A 25,989-nucleotide genomic window follows, 5' to 3' on the forward strand; every position below is an offset into this window, starting at 1 on the left:
ATAACGTTATGGCTTTTGGATTCCTCTGTGCTAACCCCAGGTGCTTTTGTTTTGCTTGTAAACTTTAAGCTGGACCTCCAGAAAGCTATTCTTGGTGCTTAATCCTTGTAGTGGCTCTCTTAAAATCTATTAATAGCCTGAATTCCCAGATGTATTTTCTTTTTTTTAATGAAAAAAATTTACCTTTTTTAAGAACAGAGCTGGATTTTTGTCTTAAGAGGTTTATGTACATGTTGTTTAATTAGCTGGTGGCAACAGCTGATTTCCTCTTCTTTTTTATTTTTTTTCCTCAGCTCTTCCCTGGAGGGTGGGGTGAAAGGGCTTGAGGGTACCCCACAGGAAGAAATTCCCAAGTGCGCCCTCCTAAGCTCTCAAAGGGGTTCTGCACTTGGATGGTGGCAGCATCTACCAATTCAAGGTCAGAGAAAAGCTGTAACCTTGGGAGTTTAATGCAAGCCTGGAGTGGCCAGTATTAATTTTTAGAATCTTTGCGGGCCCCCACCTTCTGCACCCAAAGTGCCAGAGTGGGGAATTAGCTTTGACAACAAGTCTGATAGAAAATCTGTGGGGAGCATGCCATGGATTGTGGCAGCTTCCTGACTTGACCCTTTTTTATCCACGTTCTGTCTTAAACTCGTATGGAACCCCAGTCTTTTTGAGAATCTATTGAGGAATTTTGGAGAATTGGAGAGAAAGAGAGGAGCATGTTGAAGAGCCACGTGTCTCCTTTCTATCACTTTACTTTCCTTCCTCCTGCGAGGGTGGGTTCTAATAGGTTTGTCTCCTCTATTTTTGGAAGCGTAGGGAGTGACTGTAAGACTCTGTGTGACTTGCTGATGGACATACAAAGTTTTAATATTAGCAGAGGTGAGACATGAACTCAGGCATTCATGACAGGTTTCATAGCAGCAGCCGTGTTAGTCTTTTTCAGCAAAAAGAACAGGAATACTTCTGGCATCTTAGAGACTAACAAATTTATTTGAGCATAAGCTTTCATGGGCTATAGCCCACGTCATCGGATGCATGCAGTGGAAAATACAGGAGAGAGAGAGAGACACACACACACACACACACACACACACACACACACTCTCACACACTCCCCCCCCCGCCCCCCGAAACAATGGGTGTTACCATACACACTCTGAGAATGATCACTTAAGGTGAGCTATTACCAACAGGAGAGAAAAATAACTCCTGTTCTTTTTTTCAGGCATTCATGTCATGCAGGTCCACTCTCAGATCTCTTGACAACATCTTCTCTTCCCAATATAATCATGGCTGCTCCAGTGAAAAATATTGATATCTCCATGTTGTAATCTTCCTTTTATGCTGCTGTGGGATTAAAATATCTGTGCAATACCTGATTTTCACTGGATGGACCAAAGCAAACTTTGCGATATCGAAATATTTATAAAATCTGTATTAAATGTACTCTCCATCATAGTTGATGGACAATGGTCAGGTTGCAATATCCACATTTAAAAGAACAACCCATGGGGAAAAACAGCGGCCTTTTAAAATGTACCTTTGTATCTCACTGCTAGCAATAGCTCAGTAAATTTTATCAGTAAGTTGAACTTCCAATTGGGATGAACCACAATAAAGTCAATGGGAATTTTGCCATTGACTTCACTGGGGCCAGCATATTTTTATTTTTTACTTATGTATTTATTTTTGCTTGTTTTGTTTTGCAGATCGCCCATGGATTTGGAATATTCCTTATACCAAAGCACCTGATACACATGGAAACATGTGGGTTCCATCATAAAAGCATCAAACCCACTGTGAGATTTCAGCATCTGACGCTGAGCCTCCTACCATAGCTGTGAGACTAATTATTTCTGATTTTCAGATGTGGAGTTGTGCACTGGATAACTAGCTTCTTATTATGTCATATGTCAGTAATACTGAGGAATTGTTTTGGGGAGGAGAGGAAGGGAGAATCCTTGGGGAATATGTAGCCATATTGATCTTTATAGATGTCCTAAAAATATAACACTGTAATTTTAAACTACCATTTTATATATTCTCTTATTGTAGTGGCCGTTGCATTTTGGAAGGTGTTAAAATAACAGTGTAAGCTTATGTTCAGAGGTTCCCACTGTTTTTAGCCAGAATATATTCAAATCTGTTAGTATTCTTTTGGACTGCTTTCGGGACCCTCTTGACTACAGTAAGAGATTTGTATGTACATTCTGAAGTTAGAAAGTGAATAAAAGGCAATTTTGTTAATTTTTCATCAACATGTAACCAACGTCTTTGGTAATTACTGTCCTCTCCTGTGAGAGCTTAACAGAGTTGAATTCATTTCCTCCCCATTTTTCCTTCTCCAAAGCCCAAATCCTGTCCAAAACACTCAGTGCAAGTAGCTGGACTTGAGTGCCAGGGAGCTACATGAGGCAATGAGGTCACGTGCATCAGAGCAGCTCTGCAATTGCTACTCCAGTCGAAAAGCCCAACAGTACAGTGCAATTCTTCCTGTACAACCCCCGCCAAATCCCAACCAAATCAGGCGGGATAACTACTCCAGTTCTATCATTTAGTCTTTGTGATCCCGTTTGGAGGAGGATGTTGCAGAGTGCACAAGGGAATAACACTGCTTTAAGCAGTAGTAATTTAATGTTCCCTTTTCTGCAGAACCAAAAGAAGAGCTGCTATGTAAGCCCTCCCCCCGCATTCAAGTCCCTTCGTAATATTCACTTCTGCTGTGACACCTACATAAAATTAACCAAGTTAAGGCATCCATTTAGTGAAAACAAACAAAAAATCTCTTTGCTAAGGCAAGCCAAGTACCAGTCCTCTGAATAACCCTGTAAATTGTTACTCCTGTCCTTGCCCTTTCTATTGTCTTGCTTCTCCTTCATTATTCTCAATGTCATTCTGGGATATATTAGCAGTAGTGTAGTAAGCAAGACACAAGAAGTAATTCTTCCTCTCTACTCCACACTGATTAGGCCTCAGCTGGAGTATTGTGTCCAGTTCTGGACGCCACATTTCAGGAAGGATTTGGACAGATTGGAGAAAGTCCAGAGAAGAGCAACAAAAATGATGAAAGGTCTAAAAAACATGACCTATGAGGGAAGATTGAAAAAATTGGGTTTGTTTAGTCTAGAAAAGAGAAGAATCAGAGAGGACATAACAGTTTTCAAGTACATAAAAGATTGTTACAAGGAGGGAGAAAAATTGTTCTCCTTAACCTCTGAGGATAGGACAAGAAGCAAATGGGCTTACATTGCAGCAAGGGTGGTTTAGGTTGGACATTAAGAAAAACTTCCTCACTGTCAGGGTGGTTAAGCACTGGAATAAATTGCCCAGGGAGGTTGTGGAATCTCCATCATTGGAAATTTTTTAAGAGCCGGTTAGACAAACACGTGTCAGGGATGGTCTAGATAATATTTATCTTGCCGTGAGTGCAGGGGACTGGACTATATGACCACTCGAGATCCCTTCCAGTCCTATGAATCTGTGTCCTGTCCTGTGGAGTCTGTAAGCTCCTTGGAGCCGTTATGGTGCCCTCTCTGTTCTGTTTTGGATGCCAATGAAAATAATGTCATTTAGGTGCAGGGGGAAGAACTGCACTGGGCAGGCCCCTTGAGAGGTGGCTACACAGTGGTGAGGATAACTTCTACAATCTATGTCTATACCACAAGAATTGCCTGTTGCTGATAGTTGCTGCTAGCAATGGATGCGTTTGAACTGGTTCAAAAGCAGGCATAGCCTGGGACAAAGCATGGCTAACACATACTCAGAGTTGTTAGGAATAAAATATGCTCAACTCCCAATAGCTTTGAAGCACATTCTCTGAAACTGTTCTGAGCACAGTTTGTCCTGGATCTGTACTTGAGGTTAGGTTCAATTATACCCACTGCTGACATTTGTTGTCAGCAATGCATAGTTCCTGTAGTGTTCTGCCACTATCTTCTGCATGACACCACAGAGTTTTCAGTTTTGTTCTCCACTGTGCACCATGGAGAGAGGAATGTAGGTGTTCAGATCAAGGATCTTGTCCCATAGATCTATTCTCTAGGGCCAAATTGAAGTCAGAGGAGTGCCCTATTGTGCAAACAAAATTTTGACCCTTTTTGACTAGAATTTGACCACTTAAACTCATTTAATGTCCCTAATAAACATGTATCCTATTCTGAGAGTTCTGCAACTAAACTACCCCCGAGCAAGGGGCAATGCATTTGTTGTGCTGTCCCTGGAGCAAGCTCAAAGACAGAGCATGATTCAGAGTCACAATCTGCCTTCCAGATACCCTTTGCTCTGAGGGGAAAGTACCATGTGTCAAGTCCATAAATGGTACAGGGTAATTCTGCCCTCCCTCCCCCTGCCCTGGTACACAGACATAGCTACAACAGATAAAAATATAGCATTTGAAGTTGAAACATTCCTACCCAATGTGTAATTTCTTATTTCTACCTGCAGTCAATTGAGAGAGAATTTTAAAATGGCACAATCTGTCTCTAAGCTAATTTTATCTGTGTGCAGTGACTTGACACTTCCACTGTTGGGCCTTTGGAACTACAGATATAACTTCAGAGGGGTCATTATGTACTAATGGCTTATGACATCCAAAAAGGAAATGCAAAGTGACAGATGGTGTATATTGCAGTAATAACTCTGCCCTATGATTGTTTTCCATCTTCTGTTCTTAACTAAATACTATCACTGAGTTAATTACATTGACTATATACCAAAAGGTAGGAGTGGTTAACATGGAAACATATGTAGTTGAACTATTGATTAACAGATAAAGAAGTTATTAAAATGGACTTTGATCAGTGTCTGGCTTCAATTTTAATTCTGAAAAGTTAATAACAGAACAGCAGGGTCTTTCCATGGTAAATCTCTGGTTTTAAATATGGCCTTGAATGTGTAGTTATAGCCAGTAAATTAGTATATTTTTCAAAAGCCACTTGTATATTGTAAATCCTATGTTTACTTTGCTGACTAGATCGTTCTAGTCTAATTTAAATTACTGTTTTACTCCAGCTAGCCCTGCAGAGCCAACACAACTTTCAGTGAATGAATTGGATTTTAGTCTGATTCGTACATCAATAGAATTGTTGTCATATGTTTAATCTTTACTACTTATGAAATCAGTGCTAGAAGGAATCCGGTTGCGCACTCACATTCCATCTTGAGTTTGCAGAGATGGAAGTCAGGAAGAAGTCTTGTAAATGGAGCAGATTTGCTCTGAAAATCATTGAGACGTAATAAACAAGAAATCTTGCGTGCGCGCACACACAAAATCACCCAAAACAAAACCCCAAAGCAGTTACTTACCTGTTCTGTAGCTGCTGTTCTTTGAGCTGTGTGTGCAGATGTGTATTCCACTTAGGTGTGTTCGAGCGCACAAGAGTCAGACTTTTTCCCCACAGCAGTACCTGACGGGGTTGCACACGCACCCTATGCATCCTCCTGGCCCCTCCCAAGGCAATACAAGCGCTGCCACTGCCCTAGCCCTCCATCAGTTCCTTCACAGCAGAGCAGGTGGTTTAAGTCTCCAATATAGAGGGGACGGAGGGCGGGTCATGGAATACATATCTGCATCCACAACTGGAAAGAAAACAGTTACACAATAGGTAAGTAACTGTTTGTTTTTTCTTGTTCGTGTTGTTGCAGGCATGTATTCCACTTGGGTGACTCCCAAGCAGTACTGTTTGGAGGTAAGTTCAGAGCCTACTTGAATAATGATTGAAATACGACTTTGCAAAAGTTCACATCCGATCTAGAGGTGGTTGTGACCACATAGTGCAAAGTAAATGTATTTACTGAGGACCCTACAGATGTCCAGAATGGAAACCTCCTCGAAGAAAGTAATGGATGCATCCTGAGCCCTTGCAGAATGGGCCAAGAGTCTTTGCGGAAGTGGAATATTGACTGCCCTGTATGCCATTGTAATGCAAGAGGTTATCGAATGAGACCTCATTTGTGCTGACACTGCCTTGGCCCTTCATGTGATCTACATAAGACACAAAGTGACAATAAGACTGTGTGAAGGACTTGGTCCTATCCTAGTTAAAAGCCAGTGCTCTCCTGGCATCTAACTTACGTGGATGTTCCTCATCTCTGTTAATTTGCAGTTTGGGGAAGAAGACCAGAGATGTATTGTCTGGTTTAAATGAAAAGCTGACGCAACTGTAGATAAAAACTTCAGGTGTGGTCATAAGGCTACTTTGTCTTTGAAGAGTACTGTGTAAGGAGGACCTGCCTGTGACGCTGGCAGATCAGGTGCCAGCTTATGCCAAGGTCCCCGTGCCTAACTTGAATACTGACAGACAAATAGCGGGACTCAGTCTGTTTCACGTGTGTGTTAGTATTGTTAAAATAGGTATTAGACTTATAAACATGTTTAGTGTTTAGACTTTATTGAATGCTTGAAAGTTGCTGCATGCAGTAATCCCGCTTGTAACATTTGTATGCCATATTGTAAAGTAATATTTAAGCATTTGCATTGGAAGCCTCTGTAACCATATAAACCATATAACCAGACAGGAGAGAGACATTGTGTGAAATACAGAAGGTGTTATGTCCTGCCCCAAGAGGAAAGCCCATCAACACCAGACAAACTGTTGTGAAACATCAAAAAAGACAAAAGACTTTATTTGCTCCCGCGGCTCCTCCCTCTCCCCCACAATGAAGAGGAGACATACAAAAGAATTGTTCCCATCAGCTGAGTTGGCAGTTTGAAGCAGTATGGGGGAAGGGAGGAAAACCCCCTAACAAGGAGGAACTGCAACTCTGCGCTGCTTGGACTCTTGAGGGCAAGGTTTTCTGGGCATAAGCAAGAGATCCCTGGATTAGCCCTGAAGGACATATAGGGCTTGCTTATTATAGAAGCTGCTATTACCTTTTGAACTTAAAGATTGGAACTCATTTGTGTGCATGTTTATTTACCTGCTTTAATGTTGTAAATAACTCTCGTTTCCTTTTAAATAAATCTTTATATAGTTTATTACCTGATTGGCTACAGGCATTGTCTTTGGTGTGAGATCTAAGATCTAGTTAACCTGGGGTAAATGTCTGGGCTTTGGGACTGAAACTAACCTGAATTATCCTGTAATTCATGGTGTAGGGGACCATCTGTCACAAAGGTAAGATTCCCTAGGTGACAAGATAGATCAGAGAACCCAAGGAGACTGTCTGTGGCTCCATGGTTATGCTTTTATAGTGTCTGAGGAGTTTACCCTTGATATATTTGGTTGGTGAAATACAAATATAGATCTCTCAGCCAATCTGGGGTTTTACAAGCATTTCATAGAGTCTAAACATGAAATACATTTTTGTAAGACTAATACCTATTTTGAGCAAAACTAACGTAGGTGAACTGGACAGTTCTCCAGCTATGAGTTTGACAGTTCTTAGTTAATGCCTGAAGTCTGGACAAGAGCTGGCATTTGGCTTGCCAGTATCGCAATCTCTACTTTACAGGTGGGGAAACTGAGGCAGGGACATTTACGTTGACTTGCCCAAGGCTACACAGCAAATTCATGCCAGAACCATGATTAGAAATCAGGTGTGCCTGACTTTTACCCTGGTGCTCCATCACCTGAACCATAATAATATGCATATTAGCTTGTCTAAACCTTGACTTCTCCTTGCAAGTTTTAGGTCACACACAGCAGTGGGGGCGGGCACAGCAGACTGCACCCCTGCAGTCTCTGCCTTGCAGTTTGATTCCCCCAGTCAGCATCTGACCTCTCAGCTCATAGGAAGTCGTATCCAGTTCAAAGTTCCTTTGTTCAGGAGTTCCCACACAAAGATCTCCTAAGGTTTCCAACGAGCTACCCCTGATCAAACTGGTTTATCCAGAAAGGCTTGGGGGGTAGTCTCTCAATAATGGATTCACTAACACTGTATTGTCCATTTGAGCACCAGAAAACTGAATAAAAGTCAGTGCCAGGTTGTTGGAGACTTTGAGAAAGCTCCAGCTGGAATTTAATCCTTAAATTCCATAGTGCTAACCACACCACAATCCTCAAACAGAGATGCACACAGCATTGATAAAAACAATACAGATATATCCACATTCTTCACATTTTTGCTCCATGCTGGCTAGTTCTTAATCTCCCTACTGAAGGTGTAAAGTGCTCCACTTGTACTGGAAGTTCTGGGTTTGGGACATCTGTTCACTAGGAATTTCTCTGAAATTCATCTTGTAGAAACCAGTGCTTAAACATTAAAGTGTTGCAATACTCAGAAAGAGTCTGTAAAAATGGTGGTTCTTCGAGTGGTTGCACACACGTATTCCACTCAGGTGTGTCTGCATTGAGAGCACCAGAGTTGGTGACTTGTTTCTTTACATCAGTACCTGTTGGGGTGGCACATGCATCTTATGCCTTGTTGCCCCTTCCAAGTTTTCAGTTCCCTCTTACCACCAGTAGGCTTAGGCCTAGTCTACACTGGGGGCGGGTGTCGATGTAAGATACGCAACTTCAGCTACGGGAATACCGTAGCTGAAGTCCAAGTATGTTATTCCGACTTACCTCCCGTCCTCACGGCGTGGGATCAACGTCCGTGGCTCCCCCGTCGACTCCACTACTGCTGCTTGCTCCAGTGGAGTTCCAGAGTCGATGGGAAGCACGTTTGGGGATCGATATATCGTGTCTAGATGAGACGTGATATATCGATCCCCGATAAATCGATCGCTATCCGCCGATACGGCGGTTAGTCTGGACGTACCCTTAGTCAGAGCTTCTTGTGTGCAAGTTTTGTGTCTTGTTTTTTTCTTTTCTTTCTGTATCACATTTGCATTGCTGGGACTTGTCTTATAAATATTTTTAATAGTACCCATAATTTAATACAGATTTAGTTAGTTTACTTATTATAGTAATTTGTGATGCTTAGCACTATAGGGCATGCAGCATTCGCCAGACTTCAGACACTGCCCGTCATGTTGTTACCTCCAACACTAGAATTAAGGTTCCCCTAGGATAGTCTACCTCTTGCCCCTCCTGTGTTAACTATGGAATCCCTCAAATGATTGACACAAGCAGCGTTCCCAAAGAAGGCACCCTTTTATTGGTGCAAACAATCCCATACACAATAATAATCTAAAAACTAAGGCTGTCAAGAGATTTTAAAAATTAATCATGTGATTGATCATGCTGCTAAACAATAATAGAATACCATTTATTTAAATATTTTGGGTGTTTTCTACATTTTCCACAATGTCAGACTTTAGAGTCTACAAGTCCAATCAGTCCTACTTCTTGTTCAGCCAATTGCTCAAACAGGTTTGTTTACATTTGCAGAAGATAATGCTGCCTGCTTCTTGTTTACAATGTCACCTAAAAGTGAGAACAGGTGCTTGCATGGCACCGTTGTAGCCAGTGCCACAAGATATTTACATGCCAGATGCGCTAAAGATTATGTCCACTGATGCTTCAACCACCATTCCAGAGGACACGTGCATGCTGATAATGGGTGCTGCTTCATAACGATCCAAAGCAGTATGGATTGACGCATGTTCATTTTCATAATCTGAATCAGATGCCGTCTTCAAAAGGTTGATTTTCTTTTATGGTGGTTCGGGTTCTGTAGTTTCTGCATCGGAGTGTTGCTCTTTTAAGACTCCTGAAAGCATGCTCCACACCTCCATCCCTCTCAGATTTTGGAAGGCCCTTCAGATTCTTAAATCTTCAGTCAAGTGCTGTAGCTATCTTTAGAATTTTCACATTGGTATTTTCTTTGTGTTTTGTCAGATTTGCAGTGAAAGTGTTCTTAAAATGAACATGTGCTGGGTCATCATCCGACACTGCTATAACATGAAATATATGGCAGAATGAGCGGAAAACAGAGGAGAAATACAGTTCTCCAAGGAGTTCAGTCACAAATTTAATTAACAAATTATTTTTTTAACTAGCGTTATCAGCATAGAAGCATGTCCTCTGGAACAATGGCTGAAGCATGAAGAGGCATATGAATCTTAAGCGTATCTGGCATGTAAATATCTTGCAATGTCAGCTACAACAGTGGCATGCGAATGCCTTTCTCACTTTCAGGTGACACTGTAAATAAGTGGGCAGCATTACTTCCCGTAAATGTAAACAAACTTGTTTCTCTTAGTGATTGGCTGAACAAGAAGTAGGACTGAGTGGACTTGTAGTCTCTAAAGTTTTACATTTTTTTTGTTTTCGAGTGCAGTTATGTAACAAAAAAATTCTATATTCGTAAGTTGCACTTTCATGATAAAGAGATTGCACAATGGTACTTGTATGAAGTGAATTGAAAAATACTATTTTTTACAGTGTGCACATTTGTAATAAAAATAATATAAAGTGATCACTGTAGACTTTGTATTCTGTTACGTAACTGAAATTGATATATTTGAAAATGTAGAAAAACATCCAAAAATATTTAATACATTTCAAATGGTATTCTGTTGTTTAACAGTGCAATAAATCATGAATAATTTTTTTAATCGTGTATAATTTTGAGTTAATCACGTGAGTTAACTGTGATTATTTGACAGCCCTACTAAAAACACAAATCCCTTACAAGTTAAAGAGCACTCCAAACCATATTGCCTTATAGTTTGAACGGATGCTAGGTGATGTGCCCCGCTTCAGATGGCCAGTCTTCCACAGATCGCTGACAGCAGTTCTTAGATGTTGTTTAGGTCTTAGATATATATAAATTCTTCTTACAATCAACACAACACACACATTCATCTTTACTAATCCCACCCTCCCCCACATATACATGATAATACTATACTATAACTGTGACTATAGCTATAACTATAACTGTGTCTGAATACTTACTCTGGTGACTATGCTGCACTGTCTCTCCTGTGTTCTCCCTCAGAATCTTGGTTTCTTTCCCTTTTCTCAGCTGTCTCCTCAACTTGTCTCTTTAACCTGCCAGCTGTTAACTGACACACTCACCTTTATGTTGTTTTTCAATTATGTATTTAGACACATCATCCTCATACTACTTGTTTACCTTCTTTTGCTACAGCCAGTTCTATTTTAGACTTGAAACTTACCTCATGTTATGATCTGCAGTGTTGTTTACTACCTTTTCCCCTACCAATTTGGTTTTTCTGCCAAGTTCATATTTAGCACTACGTGACCTGCAGCTTCCATCTAATGGTGGAGTGACACTTGCTTATTCTCATAGCTGGAGAACAGTCCAGTTCACCTATATGTTAGTTTTGCTCAAAATAGGTATTAGTCTTACAAAGATGTATTTTGTGCTTAGACACTGTGAAATGCTTGTAAATTGCTGCATGCATTAATCTCACTTGCAATGTCTGTATTCCATACTGTAAGAAAATATTTAGATTTTGCCTTATAACTTTGAAAATGTTTGCCCTGAACTTGTGAACCAAGGCATAGGAATTGTTGTGTGCCCCCTCCCCCCCCCCCCACACCCCATGCAGGAGTACTATCAAAATGTAAATCGGCCATTATAAGACAAAAGTTTTGTTAATTGCCCCATCCACCCATGGAGAAGTACATACAGAAAGCCTCATCCCATCGCTTTGAATGCTGGAAGAGGAAAATAAAAATAGTTGACATGAAGATTTTTCTTCTCATTGCTGTTTGAACTCTCACAGGGTCAGAGAAACCAAACAAGCCAGAGATCCCTAGGGGTTACCTCATGGGTCTGCCCTGAAAGGCACTTTGAATTAACAGATCACTTTAACTCTGTTATTCTTAGGATCCCAGTGGTAACTCATTTGTGTGTATATGTTTGCTTGCTTAAAACTATAAATGATTCTGATTTCTCTTTTCTAGTTAATAAACCTTTAGATAGTTTATTACAGGATTGGCTTCAGATACTGTCTTTGTTGTAAGATCTAGGGTACCAGTTGATCTGGGATAAGTGACTGGTCTCTTAGGACTGGAAGTAACCTGAATATTATGTCAAGTATCAGGGGGTAGCCAGGTTTTTTACCCATGAAAGCTTATGCCCAAATAAATCTGTTAGTCTTTAAGGTGCCACCGAACTCCTTGTTGTTTTTCTGAATATTATGTGATTGTATGGTGTAAGTGATCATTTATCACTAAGTCCAGTTTGTCTGGGTGGCAAGATAGCTTGCAGAGTCTAAGGGGACTGTCTGTGGCTCATGGTAGGACTTGTTATAGCAATCCAGGAGTTTATATTTGTTACTGGCTTGGTAAAAATCTAATTATAGAAATACCACCAGTTCAAGTTTTCTGCTGTGTTTTTGACAATCTGACCTGAGGTGGGCACTCATGGCCTGAACCACTCCAGACAGTGTGACAGGGATAATAATTAAGGATACAAGTTGCTCACAGAGGTCACTTATTCCATGACTTTACATGCGACTGCAGTACTGGGAGCTCGGGCTTCCTTGATTGTTTTTTGCCTGTATCCAGTCTGTAACTTTTACCAAAAAATAGCTGAGACAAAATCTTAATAATACTTACAATTGCCTACCTCATATGGTGGTTGTGAGAGTTAACTAATATCTGTGAAGTGCTTTGTAAACCTAAAGAGCTCTCGGCTGGCTAGCTAAAGTCCTTGTATTGTTTTAATCTATTTTTCCGCTCTCTTGGTGACGTTCCTATGGACAGATAAATCACACTTGTTTTGAAGAGGCTGTCCTGAGTTACTGCAATGTCATGCTGCTCACAAGATACCAGTAGGAAGACTATACAACGGGGTCCAAACTTAGATGGGCCTGCTGAGGTGATACTAGAGCTGCTCAGAAATATTCAACAGTATGTTTTTCTGTGGTAAAATGCTGGTTCATCAGGATCAAAACATTCCATAGGAATGCGTCTGTTTTAATTAAATTTCAGCAAGACCCTGCCTGGTTTCTTGCTAACTCAGCAGCCCAGCTCCTCAGCAGTCCAGCCTGCAGCCTTGGCTCTCAGGTCTTCCAAGGTCTCTGACTCTTTTACAGCCCAGAAGCCCAGGGATCCCCAGCTCTGAGGCTACCTGAGCTGGCCAGTTCCTTGCCTGGTAGGCTGACAGGGCCCCAGGCAGCTTGGAAATCTTTGGAAATATCAAAATGAAATGTCATTTCAACTTTTTCTAAATGAAATTTTGGAATTCCAATTCCATGAGAAATTTTGGAATTTCATTTTTTGTTCCATTTTGGGGTTTTTTTATTTCATAATTTTCCACAGAATGGGAATTCCAGTTTCCAGACAGCTCTAAATACAGTTGGTAGAAAGGGAGTGCTGTAGCCTGGTCAGTTCAGTCTAAAAGTGGGGTGAGGTGCAGGTTTCCACTCTGAGAGAAGCATCAGTATAGACCTGTCATTTGGAAGGGGTATGTGCAGAGAGGTTGAAAGAGGACAAAGGTACAGCTCAGCCTTGCAACAGAAGCTCTCTCCAGGTCAGGTTTAAAACACATTGCTGGGTTTATATGGGGAACTCAGACTGCACTTCCCATACTGTATGTGCTCTGTGGATAATCTGTTATCTGCTGCTGTCAACCCAACATCTTTCCCCTAACTCATAAAAATCACTTTTAAAAAAAAGGAAATAAAGCTGTTTCTTTGACCAGTTGTGGAGAAACTATTACTCAGCATAATATTTTTACTTGATAAACTGCAATTGTTTCACCCCTTTTCCCACTTGCAATGAACTAGTTCTTATACTAGTTCAAAATAAAAAATATTTCTGATAACCATGTCAACAAAAGGATTCCTTGCTCCTTATAGTCAGTTTGTGCCACACGGTGGACTGGACCCTTTAAGAGGGCATTTGTCCAGTATACCTGTGTCTTATTAACAGCCTTGTGATGGGGTCTCATAGAGGGCAGCTAATCCTTAGAAAGAGCAGCAGGAAGTTGCAGAGAAGAGGGGGCCTCTCAAGACACCCGTGTGGAATGGAACTCTATGGGTATGTCTACATCTACAATTTTGCAGCGCTGGTTGTTACAGCTGTATTAGTACAGCTGTATAGGGCCAGCGCTGCAGAGTGGCCACACTTACAGCAACCAGCGCTGCAAGTGGTGTTAGATGTGGCCACGCTGCAGCGCTGTTGGGCGGCTTCAAGGGGGGTTCGGGGAACGCGAGAGCAAACCGGGGAAGGAGACCAGCTTCCCTGTGGTTTGCTCTCGCGTTCCCCGAACCCCCCTGCAAACCGCAGGGAAGGAGACCTGCTTGCTCGGGGGTTCGGGGAATGCAAGAGCAAACCGGAGGGAAGGAGAACTGCTTGCTCGGGGTTTGCTCTCGCGTTCCCTGAACCCCCCTGCAAACCGCAGGGAAGGAGACCTGCTTGCTCGGGGGTTCGGGGAACGCGAGAGCAAACCGGAGGGAAGGAGAACTGCTTGCACAGGGGTTCGGGGAACGCGAGAGCAAACCGCAGGGAAGGAGACCTGCTTGCACGGGGGGTTCGGGGAACGCGAGAGCAAACCGGGGAAGGAGACCAGCTTTCCCGCGGTTTGCTCTCGCGTTCCCCGGACCCCCCTGCAAACCGCAGGGAAAGAGACCTGCTTGAAGGAGAGGCTTCCTCAGGTATGCTGGGATACCTGCTTATTCCACGGAGGTCAAGAAAAGCGCTGGTAAGTGTCTACACTTGTTTACCAGCGCTGGATCACCAGCGCTAGATCCTCTACACCCGAGACAAAACGGGAGTACGGCCAGCGCTGCAAACAGGGAGTTGCAGCGCTGGTGATGCCCTGCAGATGTGTACACCTCCTAAGTTGCAGCGCTGTAACCCCCTCACCAGCGCTGCAACTTTGTGATGTAGACAAGCCCTTAGAGAAATCTGGGACCAGGAAGCTGTGGAGAGTAAGAACATTCCTGCATGCTGCAGAGACAAGAGGGCTTCAGGACAGATTTGAATAACAGAGGAGCAAAACTCCAGCCAGCTCTGGCTGAGAGTGGCCTAGTAAATTGAGTTGGACTTTGTGGACTTTATTTTCGGGACTTTGAATTTTGTTCTGAATTTACTTCTATGTTAAGAAACCCAACCCTAAGGGGAGGGCTTTTTGCACAGAAGGAAACCTTTGTGGAGTTAATTGGGGAGTTTGAAGGGGGAAACTGAGGCAGGCTACTTATAGAGTGATCTCAGGCCAGGAGGTAGTGCTTGGGAGGCAGCCTACCCTATGACAGCTGCTGTTAATGCATCTACATTCTGCACTGCTGCCTGTTACTGCATTGCTAAGAAAAATAGCAGATGCCGTTTCTAATGACTTAACACAGAAAGCTGAATTTCATAAAAGCTAGATCAGCACTAATCCTATGTGACAATGCAAAGGAATTTAAGGTTCTCTCTTATTCTCTTGTGTGAGTCACTCATACTACAGATCACAGCATAGGGGACAGGGAGGGAATCAGGCTTTGCAGAACTAGTGCTCTCCTGCAGATTACATAAGATGTGCAGGGTTTAGATCCAAGACATTGTGTCTTCTCCCCAGCGCAGGGGTGAAATTGAGAGTGTGATTCTCCAGACTCAGGTTTCTTCCTGGGTGGCTCCTGGTGCAGCACAATTATGTATTGTCACTTAGTTCAGGACATAAGCCCTCTTGAAGGCCCTGATCCAAGGCCCCATGAAATTGACTGGACTCTTTCCTTTGCACTTTGAATAGAAGCCAGCAGCAGAAAAGAAAAAATCAAGACCCTAAAGATATAACAAATGTTTCATCCTACATACAAAAATGCCACATATTACAATAACTTCATTGTCTGCTGGGGTTGCTAAATGGCCACTGTGCTTTCTGAGCCAGTGCTTCCAGTCCCACAATACAGTACATTAATTCGTTGTGTTTTGTGTTGTTGGAACTTTCACTCTATGGAACTTCTACATATTGATGCCTCTGCAGATAAACAGAGCAAATATGAACAAAACAACTAGAAGAAGTTACTGTACACAGAGTAAGTCTGAATAAAACCAGCAGAAAAAATGCAGGTGATCTCAGTTTAGATGGCAAGAGCCTGATTCCAAGCTGAATAAATGAGAGTAATTTAGATCTTACTCCTTTTGCCAGCTGCCCATGTCATACAAATTTAGGACCAGATTCTGATACCCTTGCTCAGGGGGAATAGTCCCACTGATTTCAGAACTGTGTGTGGAGTAGGGTACTACTCATTGTGAGTAAGGGTATCAGAATCTGGCCTTGAGACTCTCACCCACCATCTTCATGCCCTCTGCATTTGGCCCACTTACACTGCTGTAACTCTCATCCTGAGGGGCTAAAGACAGGAATGTAGCAAGAAAAGCACTAATGAGGTTGTAAAGTTCTGTGAGCTCAAATAAACTGCCTCACACTTCAATTTACACCTTCTGCCAGCCCCATGTTTTTCCTTTTAGTATGCTACAATTTTGCCACTTCAAATGTCTCACAATTACTCTCTTCTTTCTCTGTAAATTAATTCCCCAATTACAGCTTTCCATGTGAATTTGTGCAGCTTTCCACAGAGTCATGTACCCTGCATGAGTGAAAAGTAAAAAATTAACCTCTTCAGTTGAAATAAAATATTCTCTGGTGCTTAGAACATAGAAATGAAAGCTAGAACTTCTGGGGTTTATTTTTGACTCTGCCGCAGACTTACTGTGTGACTTAGACAAGTTAACTTTCGTATGTCTTAGTTTCTCCTTCTAAAATTTGTATCCATATGGACCCCACTCTGTAGAGGCAGAGTTGGGAGCTTAATGAATGTTTGTAAGCCACCTGGAGAACCTGTTCTACTAAGTGCAATATGGACATTATCACTTGTGTTTTTTTTCAAATATCAATCATAGGAACTAGCCCAAGTTGTTAGCATACAGTGACAGGACTGTTTCAAGAGAACCAAAATGATGCCATGTAACATGCAATCAAATTAATCTCTCTTATACCTGCCTACTATATTTTCCCCTCCATGCATCTGATGAAGTAGGTTTTAGCGCATGAAAGCTTATGCCCAAATAAATTTGTTAGTCTCTAAGGTGCCACAAGGACTCCTCGTTTTTTCTCTTAAAATAATCCTGTTGCTGTGTGCAAGCAACTTGGGGTTTGTTCCTGTGATTTTCAGTAGAAACCTTACTGACTTTTCACTATTTATGCATGCTTGTTTATATTGGAATGCTCATTCATTAATTCTGCTTTTCTTCCTACTGAATTATTTATTATTAAGAAAGGTCAGCAATATGTTACCCTGTTGGTTGGTTCTGCTACACAGCTTAATTGATCTACTTGCTACTTTTAATAGTGTATTACTTTCCCATCTAAACACCACTAAAAATTAAAAGTTTATTTCTCTAGTGTGATAACTCTAGGGAGAAGGTGTCCAGTTATCCAAGCAAACTTGGGCACAATTTATTCCCAAAACTATACTCATGCCTTTTGTTCGTGATCTGTTGATGGGTGTTTTTTGCCCTCTGTTATATAGGTCCCTTGTCTTGGTCTGCTCTCATGGACTCTGCTGTATAACAACTGTTCCTATTATAACAGTCTCAGCTAAAGCTGTTTGTACACTGAGACATTCAGCATCTTTTTCTGTCCTGTTACATACTTTCAAGAAAAGCAGTCCATCTTGCAATAAAATGAATGAAAAGCAATTCTCCTGACCTTATTTATATTCTAAAAGCGTCAAAAAACATGACTTTATTCTCACCAAATGCATTGTTTTTCTTAAGCTTTTTAACAGGTGCACTTCATATGGGTGATATTCATGTTCATTCTCCATATTTGCAAACCATTCAGTTCCACAGGGGTGGGTAGAGTCTGCTCCAACCTAGTGTGAATAGATGCGGGTTACTCCTCCTTAAGAAGCAAAAGGATATGTAGAAGAAGGAACTTGAAGGATGGCTGTGAACACCATGGAGAAATCAGCAAAATAAGATGGACACTGTAAAAGCCTTGGAGGAAGGAGGCACATTCATGATGTCTATTTGGAGCCACTTGGCTACTGGAAATTAAAACAAAACCATTGTACATTGCGTGTTCTTGCTATCTTGAAATGAGAACAAAAATAACTCAACAGCCACTAGATAACACAACACATTTATTGCAGTGATGTAGCTGCTGCACTATGTCGTATCAGTTTCTATGGTATATAATTGCATGGACACAAAAAAACCCTGCTTTGAATACTCATCAGAAAAGGTTAGAGTTAATCAGAAGATTGATTATTTGCCTTCCAAAAGTGGAGGAACTCTTTTTGAATGTGTTGGTGTCAAAGTCAGAAGGGGCTTTGGTCAAGTAACTTCAGCTCTCTGTATCTGTGCCTCAGTTTCCCCAACTGTAAAACTTCATTTGTAAAACATTTTGAGATCCATCAGTGAAAATGTGTATATACTATGTGTTCTAATTATTAAGTAAATATTTGCCCTGATAGACAACTTTCCATGGCTACAAGTATTTTATTGAAGAGATAAATACCACTGACACTGTTTTTAGTAAATGACGAAACATGCAGATCGGTATAGTCACCATTTGCTTAGCATTGGAAATGGAAGATACAGAAAATGTTTACATTTCTCACTTCTGAATCATGCCTATTTTAATTATAAAACAAACAGATCTAAGCTGTACAACTTCTGTGTTCAACTGGTTTTTACTGACTAATAGATGTGTCCACTAGTTATGGGCCAGATGCTGCATCCCTTACTCACGCTAAGTAGTATGTACCCACATGCATAGTCCCTTTGAAGTCAATGGAACTGCACAAATGAGTACTCCTCATAAGGGTTGCAGAATCTAGCTGTAAGTTATTCTGGATATCCCAAATGTCAGATATTTCAGATAAAATTCATTTTTCAAATTAGTTTGCCAAGAATCAGTCTTACTTAGCTTCAAAGGGAATGGAATGCTAGCTTGTTTGCTTCTCATGCAAATTATGCATAAACTTTGGGAGTCAGTTGCAGCTCAGAGGTTTAGGCACCTATGTCCCAGTTTTGCCTCCCCTGCAATCCACGAAACTCCCACTGAACCCTTTTAAGAGCCTAAATTCACTTGGCACCTATGGATATGGCTACATTGCAATTAGATACCCATGGCTGGTCCATGCTAGCTGACGTTGGCTTGTGGGGCTTGGGTTAAAAGGGACTGTTTAATTGCAGTGTAGACATTGGGACTCCGGCTGGATCCCAGGCTCTAGAACCCTGCAAGGTGGTAGGGCCCCAGAGCTCAAGCTGGAGCTCAAGCCCGAATGTCTACACCTCAGTTAAACAGCTCTTTAGCATGAGCCCCGCAAGCCCAGGTCAGCTGCAGGTGTCTAATTCCAGTGGACATATCCTATGTTTCTTTCTCTGGGCATGTGCACTGCTGCCTCCCTCTAGGTGTGTGGAGGCCTATTTCCTGGCTAAGCCCCAGAGGATAAGTCTTCACTTTGGGTCCCAGAAACAGGGCTCCAGCCTGGCCCCAGATTTTCGTGCTGAAGTTTTATAGCCTTGCAGCTTGAGCACCACAAGCCTGAGTCAGCAAACAGGGCCTGCCACAGGTTTTATTGCAGTCTAGACATAGCCAGAGTGATTCACAAACCAGGAAAGTCAGGTGTTCGGCTGCCTATTCATATCCAGGGACCAATCCAGTAGGTGTGCTCAAGCAGGAGCACTGGAAGCTCCCTAGAAGGAGGGGGGGTGGAGCGCAAAAGTGCCCAAACCAGGGCCCCATCCCTGCTCCGCCTTTTCCCCAGAGACCCTGCCTCCCGCTTGCTCCTCTCCACCTCCTCCCCTCATCACTTGCCCTTAAAATAGGTTAAAAAGTGGGAAAGCATAGCCCTCCCACTTTTAATAGTGATGAGGCAATGGTCCCCTAATCCCCCCTGTTCCAGCATCCCTGGCTCAGAGGCCATCTACTGGATCAGGTACCACTGAAAAATCTGACTGGAGAAGGTGGTGTTACCATCTACGTTAGAGCGCTCATCTGGGATGTGGCAAAAGTGACTGAGGGAGAGAAAGGATTTGAACAGAGGTCTTCTACGTACCAGGAAAGTGTGCTAGCCACTGGGCTATGGGATATTCTGATCTAGGGAATCCCTCAGTCTCTCCTGTTGAACCTGTTCAATTGTGGATCTATAACTTAAAAGTGGTTGGAACAGGGGCACTGGACCTGGGGTCTCTCAGGTGGGTGTTCCAACCACTGGACTGCAGAATCATCCCCATTCTCTCTCCCTGGCCCTCTGACTATTTAAGTATTTATCCACAGCAGAAAAGCCAGCAGCACACACTCCTGTAGTCAGCAACTCCCACTGGCTAGTTTAGACATTTCCCCACCTAATGTGCTGGCTTCTGTGGATCGCATTCTTAGGTGCTTTTCTCCCTCCATTTTTTGTACAGGGATCCTAGTATCACAGTCCTGTTCTTGTGATTTGTCTAGGTGTCCAGAAGTTAGGCTCTGTGATGCTCAGTGTTGCAATGCTTAATTCCCTTCATGGATCCCACCCAAACTTCCCATTTTGGTTAAAAGAGCACCAGTTTAACTCTTCCAAATGTGATGCTTAATTAAAAATCATCAGTGGTACCCTGTCACCAGACAGCGTTCTTAAAGCAAAGTATTATTTAAAACAAAAGCACATCAGAGAAAAGAAGATCTTAAAACTTCCCTTCCCTGACAGAGAATTTACCTTCCTTCCCCATAGAATTATATATCAGTATTAGATTATCTGTGTTGTGGACATGGAGCTTCTATGTAATAATCTCATTTTATATGCTGATAGCAAACAATTTGAGCATCTTGTGTTACATTAGCAAGATGATAACAAGCAAGAGAAGGCTCTTGAGGGATGGAGGTTTGAGTGAAGGCTGGTGTTTCTCATTGAGGTTCTGCATGTGCTGGGAGAACATGGTTCCACAGTCTGTACTTTGGACTCACATCTGTAGTGAAGGCTAGTGGGGAAGTATGGTCCTTTCCTATTGGAAATTGTCCATATTTCCAGTAAAGATGTGCTGAGCCTGGGAATGACTTACTGAAGTAATCACTTGGCACTGTCTGGCTAGCTCTCAACCAGCATCTAATTTTCCATTTTTTGGTTAATTAACACTAACTTCTCTCTTCATCACTACTGCTAATTTTACCTGCCACACAGCAGGGTCTGTGGCTAATAGTAAGGATAATAAAGAGAAAGTAACACTCTGCAGCACAATTTAACATACTTTTAAAGGAGCTCATGCCATATGGAGATGGCATGAAGTAAAACAACAAAAAAACTGGAACAGAGGAGATCTGGGTTCTGTGTCAGATTCTGCCACTGGCTTGCTGTGTGACCTTGGGCAAGTCACTTACCTTCCTGTACATCAGTTTCCCCATGCGTAAAATATAGAAAATAAAACTAACTCCCTGCAAAGCACTTTATAGTACCTTTCACTAAAAGAGTTAATAAGTGCAAAAAACTACATTTCAGGGACTCAGCCCAACACCCCAGATCCCAGTAGCCACCAAGCTTTGATGCAAGATAAGAATTTTGCAATTTGCACCCATTTGTAATATTTTTAAAAGACCACCTACAGTACTAGGTATTAAATTTAGTGGATGATGGGCAATGTATGTGAAAGATTATTTTTAAACTTTGGTGAGAAAAATAGTAGAAAATTGAAAATATTGCTAAAATGTGTTAAAAAATCTGATGTCTGATTACATGATATTTTTGATTAAACAAAGATTTATCAAGTTCTATAATAAGTTCATCAATATCTGCTACTAGGCAAAAATATCTTTGACATTTACATCATACTAAGATTTGGGACCTTGCCTTTTAATAAGTCCCTTAAACTTAAGCCAAAACATCCCACCACCCCGATAAAAACAAAATAAGAAAGGAACTAGCTGCAAGAATAAAAAAGAGAATGCAGGCAGAAGTCCAGCAACAAAGTAGGGGCTACCCAGTTTATTGTACCCAATGCAGCATGTATGATTACTTGCCCTATGGGCAGGTGGCGTATGTGTGCATTTGGTGCAAGGAGCTCCTGGCCCTCAGAGAACATGTACGGGCTTTGGAGACCAGGGTGGCTTAGCTGGATGAGCTAAGGGAGACAGAGAGGTACATAGATGAGATTTTCTGGGACATAGTAGAATGGTCCCACCCCTTGTCTGACAGCCTCTGTGCTGTTGAGGAGAATTAAAGTCTCAGGGAAGGAAAACATCCCATAGTTGGGACCCTCCTTCCAGATGATGTTGTGGTATCCTCTCACACTGAGGATACCTCTCCAGGTATCTCTTCCAGTTATTAGGAAGAGACAGGTATTAGGTGATTCAATCATTAGAAACATAGATAGGTGGGTTTGCAATGACCAGGAGAACTGCATGATGACTTGCCTGCTTGGTGCGAAGGTTGCAGATCTCTCGATAGACTTATGTGTAGTGCTGCGGAGGAACTAGGGGTCGTGGTACTTGTAGGTACCAATGACATAGGGAAGATAGAAGAGAGGTCCTGGAGGCCAAATTTAGGCTGTTAGGTAAGAGATTGAAGTCCAGGACCTCCATGGTAGCATTGTCTGAAATGCTTCCAGTTCCATGTGCAGGGCCAGTTAGACAGGCAGAACTGCAGTCTCAATGCATGGATGAGATGATGGTGTAGGGAGGAGGGATTTAGATTTATTAGAAACGGGGGAAATTTTTGGGCAAAGAGGAGCCTATACAGGAAGGATGGGCTCCACCTAAACCAAAATGGAACCAGACTGCTGGCACGTAAAATTAAAAAGGTCATAGAGCAGTTTTTAAACTAAGGTCTGGGGGAAAGCTGACAGATGTCGAGGTGCATGTGGTTCCTTAGGGGAGGATCTGCTTATGGAGATTCTCTATATCCTAGTAAGGAGGAGAGAATGGAAGATAATATAATACAGGTAGGATCTGATGAGAAACAGTCAGGGCCGGCGCTTCCATTTAGGCGACCTAGACGGTCACCTAGGGCACCAGGATTTGGGAGGACGGCAGGCTGTTCCGGTGGACCTGCCGCAGGCGTGCCTGCGGAGGGTCAGCTGGTCCCGCGGCTCCAGTGGAGCATCCGCAGGCACACCTGCGGCAGGTCCCCCAGAGCTGCGGGACCAGTGAACCGTCCGCAGGGACACCTGTGGGAGGTCCACCGGCGCTGCGGGACCGGCGAGCCTAGGGTGCCAAAAACCCTCGCGCCGCTCCTGGAAACAGTCAAATGAAAAGAAGGCTCAATTACATTGTGTAATGGGAGACTGCTAAAGACACATTTTTGAAGTGCTTCTATACCAATGCTAGAAGTCTAAATAATAAGATGGGTGACTGAGAGTGCCTCGTATTAAATGAGGATATTGATATAATAGGCATCACAGAAACTTGGTGGACTGAAGATAATCAATGGGACGCAGTAATACCAGGGTACAAAATATATCGGAAGGACAGAACAGGTCATGCTGGTGGGGGAGTAGCACTATATGTGAAATAAAGCATAGAATCAAATGAAGTAAAAATCTTAAATGAACCAAACTGTGCAACAGAATCTCTATGAACAGTAAGAATATAGCAGTAGGGATATATTACCGACCACCTGACCAGGATGGTGATAGTGACTGTGAAATGCTCAGGGAGATTATAGAGGCTATTAAAAAAAATCAATAATAATGGGGAATTTCAACTATCCCCATATTGACTGGGTACATATCACCTCAGGACAGGATGCAGAGATAAAGTTTCTTGACACCTTAAATGACTGCTTCTTGGAGCAGCTAGTCCTGGAACCCACGAGAGGCAGTTCTTGATTTAGTCCTAAGTGGAGCACAGGATCAGGTCCAAGAGGTGAATATAGCTGGACCACTTGGTAATAGTGGCCATAATATAATTAAATTTAACATCCCTGTGGTGGGGAAAACACCACAGCAGCCCAACACTGTAGCATTTAATTTCAGAAAGCGGAGCTACAAAAAAATGAGGAGGTTAGTTAAACAGAAATTAAAAGGTATAGTACAAAAAATTAAATTCCCTGCAAGCTGCATGGAAACTTTTAAAAGACACCGTAATAGAGGCTCAACTTAAATGTATACAGCAAATTAAAAAACACAGTAAGAGAACCAAAAAAGAGCCACCGTGGCTAAACAACCAAGTAAGAGAAACAGTGAGAAGTAAAGAGGCATCCTTTAAAAAGTGGAAGTTAAATCCTAGTGAGGAAAATAGAAAGGAGCATAAACTCTGGCAAATGAAATGTAAAAATACAGTTAGGAAGGCCAAAAGAGAATTTGAAGAACAGCTAGCCAAAGACTCAAAAAGTAATATCAACAACATCAGAAGAAGGAAGCCTACTAACAACCAGTGTGGCCACTGGACAATCGAGGCGGAGAAACTAAATGAATTCTTTGCGTAGGTCTTCACGGTTGAGGATGTGAGGGAGATTCACAAACCTGAGCCATTCTTTTTAGGTGACAAATCTGAGGAACTGTCCAAGATTGAGGTGTCATTAAAGGAGGTTTTGTAACAAACTGATAAACTAAACAGTAATAAGTCACCAGAACCAGATGGTATTCACTCACAAGTTCTGAAGGAACTCAAATGTGAAATTGCAGGACTACTAAATCAGCTTCTGTATGAAATGACTGAAGGATAGCTAATGTGATGCCAGTTTTTAAAAAGGTCTCCAACAGTGACCCCAGCAATTCCAGGCCAGTAAGCCTGACTTCAGTACCGGGCAAACTGAAACTATAGTAAAGAACAAAATTGTCAGACACAGATGAACATAATTTGTTGGGGATGAGTCAACATGGTTTTTCTAAAGTGAAATCATGCCTCACCAATCTACTAGAATTCTTTGAAGAGGTCAACAAGCATGTGGACAAGGGGATCCAATGGATATAGTATATTCAGATTGTCAGAAAGCCTTTGACAAGGTATCCCACCAAAGGTTCTTAAGCAAAGTAAGTAGTCATGGGATAAGAAGGAAGATCCTCTCATGGATTGGTAACATTAAAAGATAGGAAACAAAGGGTAGGAATAAATGGTCAGTTTTCAGAATGGAGAGACAGAAATAGTGTTGTCCCCCAGGGGTCTGTACTGGCCCAGTCCTATTCAACATATTCATAAATGATCTGGAAAAAGGGGTAAACAGGTGGCAAAATTTGAAGATGATACCAAACTACTCAAGATCGCAGTCTGCCTGGGACTTAACTAAGAGCTACAAAAGGATCTCTCAATACTGGGTGTCTGGGCAACAAAATGGCAGATGAAATTCAATGTTGATAAATGCAAAGTAATGCACACTGGAACACATAATACCAACTATACATATAAAACGATGGAGTCTAAATTAGCTGTTATCACTCAAGCACGAGATCATAGAATTATAGAATCATAGAATATCAGGGTTCGAAGGGGGACCTCAGGAGGCCATCTAGTCCAACCCCCTGCTCAAAGCAGGACCAATTCGCAACTAAATCATCCCAGCCAGGGTTTTGTCAAGCCTGACCTTAAAAATCTCTAAGGAAGGAGATTCCACCACCTCCCTTGCTCCCTCAGTAACCCATTCCAGTGCTTCACCGCTCTCTGAGTGAAAAAGTTTTTCCTAATATCCAGCCTATCCTCCCCCACTGCAACTTGAGACCATTACTCCTTGTTCTGTCATCAGGTACCACTGAGCTTGGAGTCATTTTGGATAGTTCTCTGAAAACATCCACTCAGTGTGTAGTGGCAGTCAAAAAAAGTGAACAGAATGTTGGGAATCATTAAGAAAGGGATAGATAATAAGACAGAAAATATTACATTGCCTCTATATAAATGCATGGTACGTCCACATCTTGAATACTGCATGCAGATGTAGTTGCCCCATCTCAAAAAAGATATATTGGAATTGGAAAAGGTTCAGAAAAGGGCAACAAAAATTATTAGGGGTATAGAATAGCTTCTGTATGAGGAGAGATTAATAAGACTGGGACTTTTCATCCTGGAAAAGAAACGACTAAGGGGGGATATGATTGAAGTGTATAAAATCATGACTGGTGTGGAGAAAGTAAATAAGGAAGTGTTATTTACCTGTTCTCATAACATAAGAACTAAGGATCACCAAATGAAATTAATAGGCAGCAGGTTTAAAACAAACAAAAAGAAGTATTTTTTCACACAATGCACAGTCAATCTGTGGAACTCCTTGCCAGAGGATGTTGTGAAGGCCTAGAC

At 42.0% G+C, this 25,989-nt stretch overlaps 1 protein-coding gene across 4 annotated transcripts in view; it reads left to right on the forward strand.

Annotated features, from left to right (window-relative positions):
* TDP1 (tyrosyl-DNA phosphodiesterase 1) overlaps positions 1–6,967 on the forward strand; it is a 118,191-nt gene extending 111,224 nt beyond the window's left edge. For 3 of the 4 annotated variants that reach the window (XM_050953264.1, XM_050953262.1, XM_050953265.1), the window contains one exon: positions 1,698–6,967. In XM_050953264.1, coding sequence (XP_050809221.1) covers positions 1,698–1,771 — 74 coding nt within the window. In that variant the 3' untranslated portion in view covers positions 1,772–6,967. The remainder of the gene's footprint in view (positions 1–1,697) is intronic. The other variant, XR_007774433.1, reaches the window with a different exon arrangement.
* The last annotated feature ends 19,022 nt before the right edge of the window (positions 6,968–25,989 follow it).

The sequence above is a fragment of the Gopherus flavomarginatus genome, chromosome 5 (genome assembly GCF_025201925.1).
Source record: "Gopherus flavomarginatus isolate rGopFla2 chromosome 5, rGopFla2.mat.asm, whole genome shotgun sequence".
NCBI lineage: Eukaryota > Metazoa > Chordata > Testudines > Testudinidae > Gopherus > Gopherus flavomarginatus.